General features: G+C 48.7%; 1 protein-coding gene across 3 annotated transcripts; it reads left to right on the top strand.

Moving 5' to 3' along the window:
• The first annotated feature begins 3,272 nt into the window (after positions 1-3,272).
• Positions 3,273-11,133, top strand: Septin12 (septin 12). 3 transcript variants are annotated; one of them, XM_050135035.1, is made up of 10 exons: positions 3,274-3,432; positions 4,015-4,140; positions 4,208-4,289; positions 6,673-6,810; positions 6,922-7,039; positions 7,128-7,223; positions 7,757-7,759; positions 9,713-9,809; positions 10,624-10,675; positions 10,765-11,133. In XM_050135035.1, the coding sequence occupies exons 1-10, from the start codon at positions 3,342-3,344 to the stop codon at positions 10,967-10,969; spliced, it is 1,008 nt and encodes a 335-aa protein (XP_049990992.1). In that variant the 5' UTR covers positions 3,274-3,341; the 3' UTR covers positions 10,970-11,133. The 3 variants fall into 3 exon arrangements, with proteins under 3 accessions (XP_049990984.1, XP_049991001.1, XP_049990992.1); XM_050135027.1 differs by lacking the exon at positions 7,757-7,759 and having other exon boundaries at positions 3,273-3,432; XM_050135044.1 differs by lacking the exons at positions 7,757-7,759; positions 10,624-10,675 and having other exon boundaries at positions 3,273-3,432; positions 10,765-10,888.
• Positions 11,134-11,499: the final 366 nt, after the last annotated feature.

Below are 11,499 nucleotides of genomic sequence, written 5' to 3'. Positions count from 1 at the left end.
TTTAAATTTTCCTCAGTTGATCGAGTCATGTTAAACAAAGATCTGTTCTCCTCCTGGAGAACTTCAAACTGATTCTTGAGAAGATTGTTGTCATTCTCAATTGTTTTTAAGCGTGCAACCTCTGCTCGTAAAGACTTTATCATATTTCTATTATCAAACCATATAGTGCCAAGGAAAACTACGAATCCCAGAAAGATCCATAGAGGTGGGGTGATAGACACCTCTTGTAAAATCTCCCACATGGTACAATTGAAAAAAACTGTTAAATTCTTGAATGGTAACGTGTTCAGACATTTTAATTATAAAAGAAAATTTTTTCTCTTACCTGCAACGACTGGTTCCTGCCGGTGGTGGTCTCTGTGGTTTTGGAGCCTGTCTTGGAACTAGCTCTTATAGACCAGGCTGGTCTCGAACTCACAGAGATCCGCCTGCCTCTGCCTCCCAAGTGCTGGGATTAAAGGCATGGTGACTGCTTGGCGAGCACTAGAATTAAAAGCATGCCTGTAATACATCACCTTTTAGAAGATATCGGGGATCTCAGCTCAAATCCCCATGCTTGTATGACAAAAACTTTACAAATGGAGCCATTTCCTTCAGTTTTCTCCCCCTGCCCCTTTTTAAAGATTGCCTTTTATTATTGTGGTGTGTGTGTGTGTGTCCAACAAGTGCCTTCCACGCCAGAAGAGGGTGCTGGATCCCCTGAAGCTATAGTTACATTTGGTTCTGAGTGGTCTGTCATGGGTGTTGGGAACCAAAGCTGATCCTTTGCAAAAACAACTGCCCTTTTTCAAAAGTATACGTTTTTATTATTCTATGTGTATGAATGTTTTGCCGGCATACATGTCTGTGCACCATGTGTGCACAACGCCCTAGGAGGCCAAAAGAGGCTGTCCGATCCTCTGGGACTAGAGTTATAGATGGTTGTGAGCCACCATGTGAGTTCCACTGCTTTAACTGATGGCCATCTCTCTGTCCCACCCTATACTTTTTTTTTTTTGAGGCAAGATCTAACCGTGTAGATGAAGATAGCTTAAAGTTCAAAATCCTCCTGCCTCGGCCTCTCAAGTGCTGGCATTTCAGATGTGTCTATCACGCTTCTCCTGTCATCTAACACAGATGGTATAGGACATGTCCCTGTCTATGTCCTATACCAGGAAGCAGGGACAGTCTGCCTCCTGCTGCAGCTCAGCTACGTCCTCACTACGCTGATGTAGGGATGCAAGGCTCAGCCCACCACGATAAGCTTAATAGGAACAGACCACCCAAAGGAAGTCCTTAACTTCCAACCATTCTCGTGGACCTAGCCTTGATAAGTTTAATGGAGGCCTGAGTCTCAGTAGTTTACCCTGAAGCAATACCTGGTTGCAGGAAAAACCACAAACTGAGATTACCCAGGCATCACCCAGGAACAGACCATCCAAACGGCCTAGTGTTCCAACCATTGTAGATAGGATCACCTGCCAGCACACTCACCAGGACACCCCTAGACAAATGTCAGCCAATCAGGGGTCCTGAACCTCAGAAACCCTTCACCCCCACCTTTACTACTCTAAAAACCCAATTCTGACTGAGTTCGGGGCTCTCCGTTTATTCCAATACTTTGGACATGCAGAGAGACCGAGTTTGCAAACTTGCATAAAATAAAGGCTCTTTGCTTTTGCATACAGGACTTAGTCTCCTTGTTGGCTTTTGGGGGACTTCGCGGATCTGGGCATAACATAGGACATATTCCCGTAAACAGGAAACCGAGACAGATTTCCTTCTGCTCCAGCTCAGCTGCTTCCTTGTGTGACCTTCAGTTTCAGGCTTTACTCTCTCATCTGTAATCTGAGATCACAGAGCGCAAGTGACTTCGACTCCCAGGGTTGCCCAGAAGGTAGGTGTCTAGAGGCAGGTTCACCCATGGGTGCCAGCTTAAAGACAATGAGTCTCTATTCATGGTTCTGAATGGAAAGCTAAGGCACATGGACTTGGAAGTGGACACCAGCCTTTTTATCAACCCAGAAGTCTTGATGAGGGACCTGACTGGGGGCCTGGGCTCCCAACTCTAGCTGGGAGTCTTGTGTGTTGAGGTCAGGGTCACTGCCTGGTGTTAGGGTTTCAGGGTTTAGGGTGAAGGAACAAGTCTCTGGCCTTAGCCCCTCCTGCCTGAGGGGGAGGGGGTAGGTCACAGGAAGGAGGAAGAAGGAAGCAGGCTTAGATTCTGTGGCTAACTGCCAGCCCTCCCCTCCCCCTTGGAGCACCCTAGGGCCTGCCAGCTGCTCACAGCTCCCCCAAGGAACTCCTCCACCAGGTGCCACATGAACCAACTTCTCTTTCTCTGTGTCCTCTGTTGCTTCCCATTTCAGCCTGCCCTCGACCCCCGTTCCCCTGTGTGTGTGTGTGTGTGTGTGTGTGTGTGTGTGTGTGGTGTTTCCTTCATTCAAGATCTGTCGCTATCTTGTCATCTCTTCCAACTCTGCTCTTTGTCCCCCTGTAGAAAGTGAAGGGTCCCCAAGTTCCATGTTGAGATAATGAGCTCCCTAACTGTGGTTCTTTAAAGACTCCAGTCCGGCCACAAACACTAAGGTCTGAATGGGAAGGTCATTGACAAGAAGAGTAGGGGAGGGGTAGATTTCTGAGACAAGAGTGTCTCAGGATGGGGAATCAGTCTCCCCAGCCTAGGGTCATGAAGGCTCAGTCTGATCAGGGGTTTTAGAGCATAGCCAGGAACAACATATTCAGTTATGGTTGAGAAGTGAGGACTTCAGCCAGCTATGGTGGTAAACTCCTATAATCCCCAGCACTTGGGAAGCAGAGGCAGGAGGCAGGAGTATTGTCACAAACTCAAGACTGTCCTGGCCTGAGCTATGTAGGGAGTTCCAGATTGGCCTAAAGTACAGTGTGAAACTGAGGGGTGGCAGCAGAAGGACGGGACCAGGATGTAGCTCAGTTGGCAGAGTGCTTGCTCGTCCGTCCGTCCGTCCGTCCGTCCGTCCGTCCGTGTGTGTGTGTGTGTGTGTGTGTGTGTGTGTGTGTGCGCGCGCACACGCAAAGTCCTGGCTTCAATCCCCAAGGTTATTTAAGATGAGGTCTGGAGGCACCCACCTGGGATCCTTGTACTTTGGAGGTGGAGGCAAGAGGATTAGGAGTTCAAGGTCATCTTCAGAGCGGAAGGAGATCCCCTTGGGCTACATAAAAGCTTTTCTCAAAAGTTCACTCAGAATAGCCCCTCTGAGCCCCAGCCCTAGCAAACAACATTCCTCTCCAACAATTCCCCAGCAACAGGCACCATGGAGGAGAGGCAATCGCCTTCTCCCTGCTCGTCGCGGCCCTCCAGCCCCAGGACCCCACCCTGTGAGATGTTTGGTTCTGTGGGCATTGAGGCTGTGCTAGACCAGCTGAGGATCAAGGCCATGAAGACCGGGTTTGAGTTCAACATCATGGTAGTAGGTGAGTTGGGGCAGAGCCACAGAGGGAACGATGAAGAAGACTCCACGGGCACGGCCCTATCCCATCCTGGACACAGTGACCCACCAGCCACGGGCACGGCCCCTCCCCTGTCCCGGACACAGTGAAGCACCAGCCTCAGACACGGCCCTATCCCATCCCGGACACAGTGACCCACCAGCCACGGGCACGGCCCTATCCCATCCTGGACACAGTGACCCACCAGCCACGGGCACGGCCCCTCCCCTGCCTGGACACAGTCTTCCACTCTGAACTACCAGCTCACAGAAGAGCTGAAATTAAATATCTGAGAGATGTTGCGTCATTAGATACAAAAACCACCCATAATGGGATTACAGCAGCAAAGGGTGATCATGGTGAGGGCCTTCCAGACACAGCAACCACAAATGAGCTTGCTCTACTACTGATGCTTATGCAATAGATGGCCCAGAACACAGAGTGGAGGGCAGAACCAATTCACACACACACACACACACACACACACACACACACATGCGCGCGCACACACACATACCCTATGAGGTACATACCCTAACATACATAACTATGTTCTGTATCTCCCAGGGCAGAGTGGGCTAGGCAAGTCCACCATGGTGAACACGCTGTTCAAGTCCAAAGTGTGGCAGTCAAGCCTGCCCAACCTGGAGCTACCCATGCCACAAACCTTGGAGCTGCACTCTGTGACCCATGGTGAGTGACCCTGCCTGCCCCATGGGCCCGGCCACGGCTATAGTCTTCCATTTCTCTCCCTCTACAGTCATCGAGGAGAAGGGATTGAAGCTGAAGCTGACAGTGACAGACACACCTGGCTTTGGAGACCAGATCAACAATGACAAGTGGTGGGTCCTGGGTATGCAGCCTCTGTCCCCACAAGGGGAAAAAGTACCCTGGAGTGACTGTGTCCCTGTCACCTGTGGTCCTTAGTTTCCTATACTCAGCTCACCTTCCCTAGCTGATGAGGGCTGAATATGCACAGGTCTCAGTTGTTGAAAAGCACCAGAGATCCATTACTTCTGTAATCCCTGCACTCTGGCAGCTGAAGCAGAAGAATCATGAGTTCAAACCCAGCTTGAGCAACATATCAAGACTCTTATCTCAAAACGGAAGGGGGAGAACAGGGCTGAGCACATACCTAGCTCACTGGTTCGGGGTTAGAATGCTCACACAGCACATGCGAGGTGCTGGGCTCAATCTCCAAGAGCAGATCAGTCAGGCACTCTGTTGGAGTGTTGTGCTGACAGGAACCCAGCATAGGAAGACCCCATCAGAGGAGTCAGACTGCACAGAGATGGTGCCTTCTGTGAAGGGCTTGCCTTGAAAGCATGGTGACCTGAGCTTATCCCCAGAACCCATGTGGGGGGGGAAAAAAAAGGCCAGAAATGACAATGCATTCCTGAGGTCCTATTGCTGGAGAGGCAGAGACGGGGCATCCTGTGAGCCCCAGGTCATTGAGGGATCTTCTATCAACATACAAGGTGAAACCGGGCGTCACCTGCCTTTTGCTTGTTGTTTTTGAGATAGGGTCTCACTGTGTGACTCTGGCTGTTCTGGAACTCACTATGCAGACCAGGCTGACCTCAAACTCACAGAGACCCACCTGCCTCTTGACACCTGACTTCAATTGTAGCACTCGATGTGGAGGCAAAGGCAGGGAGAGCTCTCTGAGCTCGAGGACAGCCTAGTCTAATAGAGCTCCAAGTCAGGGGCTGGAGAGACGGCTCAGAGGTTAAGGGAAGTTGTTCTTGCAGAGTACTGGCGTCCAGTTCCAGGGGATCCAATGATTTCTTCTGATCTCTTTTGTGCCATTGTCTTAGTTAGGGTTTCCATTGCTGTGAAGATACCATGACTGAGGCAACTCTTTTTTTTTTTTTTTCAAAACAAGTTGGGTTTTTTTGTTTTGTTTTGTTTGTTTTGTTTTGTGTTGTTTTATGGCCCTGGCTGTCCTAGGACTAGCTCTGTAGACCAGGCTGGCCTCAAACTCATAGAGATCTGCCTGCCTCTGCCTCCCAAGTGCTGGAATTAAAGGCATTCACCACCACTGCCTGGCCTACCATGACAACTCTTATAAACAAAAAACATTTAATTTGCATGGCTTACATTTTCAGAGAGAGTTAGCTCATTATCATCACGGTGCAACATGGCAACACACAGGCAGCGTGGTGCTGAAGAAGGAGTTGAGAGTCCTACATCTTGACCTGCTGGCAACAGGAAGTGGTCCGGGACACTGGGTGTGGCTTGAGCATATATGAGCCCTCAAAGTCCACCCCTGCAGTGACACACTTCTTCCAACAAGGCTATACCTACTGCAGTAAAACCACACCTCCTAATAATGTCACTCCCTACAAGCTTATGGGGACCATTACATTCAAATTACCACAGTAGGGCTGGAGAGATGGCTCAGTGGTTAAGAGCACTGACTGCTCTTCCAGAGAACCTGGGTTCAATTCCCAGCACCCACATGGCAGCTCACAACTGTCTGAAGATCTAGTTCCAGGGGATCTGACACTTTCACACCAATGAACATAAAATGAAGTTAAATAAACCATAAGAATATTTAAAAAAAAAAACCAAATTACCACAGTCATGCAGGTGAAACACACATAAAATAAGATAAATCCAAGTCAGGCATAGCTACACGGTAGAGAGCAGCTAAGGAAGACAGACGAGAGTGACCTCTGACCTCCACACAGGTACACATACGCGCACACACACACACACACACACACACACACACACACACACACTTTTGCAGCCATCAGGTGAGAACCAGTGGTGTCTTGGACCATGCTGGAGACCAAATGTCATTTAATGACCACCCTTCCCTCACCAAGGAAACTGTATATACATCTGATATGGTGATGTAGATATCAGGATAAGTAAACGTATTCGCGCTGGAGAATGAACCTAAGACGTGGGGCATGATAGCAAGCACTGAATGATACCCCCAGCTCCAGTTTTTACTTTTTGTGTTGAGACTTGGCTTCCCTAAATTACCCAGGCTGGCTTGAACTGATAATTCTCCTGCCTCTGTTTCTTTAGTAGCTGGGATGATGAGCCTGTGGCACCAGGCCCAGCCAGTAAGCGCTATTACTGTGCTTGTTTTATGAGCAGGGAAGCTTAGACCCCACGTGAAGAGAGGCAGAGGTTTCCGAGTATCTCTGAGAGTGTAGATAGAACACCCAGAGGCCGGGAGGTGGTGCTGAGGGGACATCTCTGCCCCAGCTGGGACCCTATCCTGAGCTACATCAACCAACAGTACGAGCAGTACCTACATGAAGAGCTCCTCATCACTCGCCAGCGCCACATCCCCGACACCCGCGTGCACTGCTGTGTCTACTTCGTACCACCCACTGGCCACTGGTGAGGTGACCCACTGGCTGCGGGAGGGCCACTCGATGGGAGCTTTGGGTTGACTCTCCTCCCTCCCTCATCCATCACTACCCCCTACTGTCACTGGCCTGGCCTGGCCAGCCTACGGCCCCTGGACATTGAGTTCCTGCGGCGACTGTGCCGGACTGTGAACGTGGTGCCCGTGATCGCCCGGGCTGACAGCCTGACCATTGAGGAGCGAGACGCCTTCCGGAGCAGGGTGATCTGGGTGCCCAAGCTGGAGCTGGGTCAGTGTGTAGCGAGCAGAACGCATGGTGTGCTGAGATCACTTATGCTTGGTTCCCCAGATCCAGCAAAACCTGAAAACTCACTGCATAGATGTGTACCCACAGAAATGTTTTGATGAGGATATCAACGACCGGCTCCTGAACAGTAAGATCCGGGTAAGATGCTGTAGAAGGTGCAAACGGCCGGTGACACTAAGGCCATTTGATTTCCTTCCCATCAGAAAACCGATCTCTCTGCAGTTTCAGGAAATGTGTGTAAATATTTAAAGGTTCTTCATCTGTTCACAAATTCAAAATGAGCAAGAAACAGCTCTCATCAGAGAACCCAGAGGATGGGAAGAAATGTTTGTCAGCCATGGCTTTACCTGGAGTTTACATTCTAATACAGAAAGAACTCTTGCTACTCAGTGCTAAAATATAACCAAATTTTAAAATGGATGAGGAAAACCAGACATGGTGGAAAACACCTCTCCTGTGTGCTCACGCACACAAACACAAACACAGACATGGTAGAATACAGCTCTCACGTGTGTTCATGCACACAAACACAAACGCAGACTAGAGTATAAATAAACAAATAAAAAATATAAATATAGCTGGGCAGTGGTGGCGCACACCTGTAATCCCAGCACTCAAGAGGCAGAGGCAGGCAGATCTCTGTGAGTTTGAAGCCAGCCTGGTCTACAAAGCAAGTTCCAGTGCTGTTATACAGAGAAATCCTATCTCGAAAATATTTGTGTGTGTGTGTATGTGTGTGTGTGTGATTGCAATTATTAAAATTTTAACTCTTAGTTACTGTAATCCCAGCACCTAAGAGGCTAAGGCAGGAGGATTTTGAATGCAAGGCCAGCCTGGGTTACATTAGCTTGGGCTCTATAGTGATCCCGTGTCTCAAGAAAACCAAACCAAGCCTTTAATCCCAGCACTTGGGAAGCAGAGGCAGGTGGATCTCTGTGAGTTCAAGACCAGCCTGGTCTACAAGAGCTAGTTCCAGGACAGGCTCCAAAACCACAGAGAAACCCTGTCTCGAAAAACCAAAAAAAAGAAAAAAGAAAAAAAAAAAAGAAAACCAAACCAAGAATGGGGACAGTTAGGAAGTTCGAATTTCTCCTTTCAGCTGCAAGTGAAAAAAACAAACATGGAACCTGGCAAACTCCTGTGTGTGTGGCCAGGTGGTGTGAGTCCTGTGTGTGTGGCCAGGTGTGAGTCCTGTGTGTGTGGCCAGGTGGTGTGAGTCCTGTGTGTGTGGCCAGGTGTGAATCCTGTTGGTGGCCAGATGGCAAATATTTTAGTTTCTTTGGGCCAGATAGACTCTGGTGCAACTCCTGAATGCTGCAGTTTATCCCAAGAGCAGCCCCAGAGGAGAAAAAATCAAAGGGGCTTTTGTGCCAATAAAGTTGCAGGTTCATAGGCCCTGGGCTTGGTCCCCATACCACATAAAAGAAACATCCAAGGTCCTTGGGATGTAGCTCAGAGGTACACACGAGGGGGAGGTAGCACATGAGGCCCTGTGAGTTCAAGGTCAGTCTGATCTGTACAGCAAGTTCAAGAACAACTAGAGCTACCCAGTAAGACCCTGACTCAAAAAAATAAATTTTAATTCAAATAATAAATTGAAAAACATTTTTTAGCTTTATGATGGAGCTAGTGAGATGGCTCGGTGGGTAAAGCTGTCTGCTACCAAGCTTAATAACCTGAGTTCAGACCCACATGGAAGGAGAAAACCAACCCTCCCAAACTGTCCTTTGACAATATATCATGTGTCCACACATATGCATGCATACACACGTACAAATGAAAACTAAATGTATTGACATTTTTAAGTAAACTCCTAGTTACCATGAGAATTTTGTTGTTGTTTGGTTGGTTTTTGAGCCATGGTTTACTACATAGCCCTGGCTGTCCTGGAGCTCACTGCAAACCAGGCTGGCCTCAGGATTAAAGGTGTGTGCCGCCGCCACCCATCCTTATGAGGTATCCTTAAAAGAAGGAAAACACAAGGTGGCCAGTTCAGTTTGGCCACTAGTTACCAGGGGCCAGTTCCTGTTGTATACAATTCCTATTTAGCCTGATTCTAACTTCATTACTGTCTCATTCTGAGATATTTGATATTATCAATATTCTTTCTCTGTCCGTGTGTGCATGTGTGCACATGCGCACACATCATTGCATGCATTCACACAAAACTCAGGGTTTCGTTCATACTAAACTCTGAGCCACACCCTTTCCCTCAAGACTATGTAATTAATGTAGGAGTTAATAACAACACCATTTCCTCTGGGTGGTGGTGCACATGCCTTTAATCCCAGCACTCGGGAGGCAGAGGCAGATGGATCTCTGTGAGTTTGAGGCCAGCCTGGACTACAGAGTGAGTTCCAAGATAGCCAGAACTGTTAGACAGAGAAGCCCTGTCTCAAAACAACAACAACAACAGCAACAACAAATACCACCATTTCCTTGAGTTACTTTGTTAACACTGAACTGTGCTGAGCACTTCACCATCAGCCGACAACCCTGCACCAGCATCATTTGTGCCACCATTTTATAGAGGAGGTGAGGAAAGCATGAATTCCAGTTGGTGTTTGGGGACTTCCTAGTTTTATGTGCCTGACTCCCGCCTCAGTTTCTTCTCTCCTCTCTCTTAGGAGCAGATCCCTTTTGCTGTGGTTGGGGCTGACCGAGAGCACCTAGTAAATGGGAGATGTGTCCTGGGCCGCAAGACCAAATGGGGCATCATTGAAGGTAAGTTTGGGGACATGGTAGGCATGCAGTGGGTATGGGTTGGAAACAGGGCACACCCTACACCTGCAGCATCCTTCACATCCCTTGCCTGGCAGCTGCCCAAACCCACAAGGCAACCTTGGGTTTCCTTCCATGTGCACGGAGGTGGGAGTTACTCCTGTCTCGGCTCCCTGATTTATTATTATCATTACTTTTAACAGATGGAACCGAACATGACAGCACACCCACAATTCTAGAATGAGAGGGGTGGAGGCAGGAGAAGCAGAAGTCCAAGGTCATTCTTGGCTACTTAGCAAGTTTGAGTTCAGCCTGGGCTAGCTGATACTCTGTCTCAAAAAAAAAAAAAAAAAAAAAAAAAAAAAAAAAAAAAAAAAAAAAGGAAGGAAGGAAGAAAAACAAAAACAAAAATTTTGTCTTTGGTGAGGGCTGGGCTCACTAGTTTAGCAACAATCTGTAGGAGCCAGGTCCCAGAGATACAACAATGAGTAAATGAATAGGTGAATCAATGGGGGCTGGAGAGATAGCTCAAGAGCTTAAGTGCAGTAGCTGATCTTCCAGAGGTCCTGAGTTCAATTCCCAGCAACCACATGGTGGCTTACAACCATCTATAGTGAGATCTGGTACCCTCTTCTGGCCTGCAGGCACACACACAGGCAGAACACTGTATACATAATAAATGAATAGGTGAATGAATGAAGCAGGGAGGAGGAGGTGGGCCATGGCAATGGCAGTTCTCAGACGCCACATAACATGAAGCAGCTGTCTACTCTGGACTCTCAGAGGACAGAGCTGTGCTAGGCCCCATGTCTTGCAGTGGAGAACATGGCACACTGCGAGTTTCTTCTCCTGAGAGACCTGCTCATCCGGTGAGGTGTGGGGTACCCTGTGTTCGGGTGGCTGAGAGGCGGGATCTGGGACCACTGTGACCTAGGCTGACTTGCCTCCTATCACTCAGCTCCCATCTCCAGGACCTGAAGGACATTACCCACAATGTGCACTATGAGAACTACCGGGTCCTCAGACTCAATGAGAGCCACCAGCTGCCCCGTGGGCCAGGCTGGGTGAACCTGGCCCCAGCCTCCCCAGTACAGCTGACGTCCCCTGGACCAGGGAAGGTCCGGAAGCGAGTTAACAAGGACTCCAGGGAAGATGAGTGCTGAGTGTCATAGCCCCAAGCTTGCTAGGCTTCTCCACTCCAAAGCAGCCAGCCCCCAACACACACCTATGGACTAGAGCATCTACGAGAAGCCGACGTTGCTTTGTACAAAAAGCTGTGCTTTGACAACTAAAGGGTTTGTAAATAAGTCCTCTGAGCCAGTCTGATATAAAAGGATGACTTTGGGGGCTGTGGATACGGCTCAGGTGGTAGAATGCCTGACATGTCCACAGCCCTAGGTTGAATCTCCAGCACCATTTAAAGCCAGCAGTGTGCACACCTGCAATCCTAGAAATTAGGAGGAAGAAACAGGATAAGAAATTCAAGGTTTTGTGGTTCCTTGGTCTAGGGGTATGAGTCTCCCTTAGGGTGTGAGAGGTTCCTGGTTCATATCAAGATGAGCCCAATTTTTGAGTAATATATTCTAGTTGGAAAGAAGAATCCAATCCAGGCAGTGATGGTTCATATATTTAATCCCAGCACTTACTTGGAAGGCAGAGGCAGGAGACTCTCTGAGTCCAAGACCAGCCTGGT

This window comes from Alexandromys fortis, unplaced genomic scaffold, assembly GCF_014885135.2.
Source record: "Alexandromys fortis isolate MF-2015 unplaced genomic scaffold, M_Fortis_MF-2015_v1.1 scaffold_29, whole genome shotgun sequence".
Taxonomy (NCBI): domain Eukaryota; kingdom Metazoa; phylum Chordata; class Mammalia; order Rodentia; family Cricetidae; genus Alexandromys; species Alexandromys fortis.
The sequence above is the reverse complement of the archived record's forward strand: the minus strand, read 5'-3'. Positions and strand labels throughout refer to the sequence as shown.

Bases quoted from the DNA above. Each gene is read 5' to 3' on its own strand.
- Septin12 (XM_050135027.1), top strand. From the start codon at position 3,273: ATGGAGGAGAGGCAATCGCCTTCTCCCTGCTCGTCGCGGCCCTCCAGC. The intron at 3,433-4,014 runs GTGAGTTGGGGC...TGTATCTCCCAG, and splicing joins GTTCAACATCATGGTAGTAG to GGCAGAGTGGGCTAGGCAAG. The intron at 4,290-6,672 runs GTGGGTCCTGGG...TCTCTGCCCCAG, and splicing joins CAGATCAACAATGACAAGTG to CTGGGACCCTATCCTGAGCT.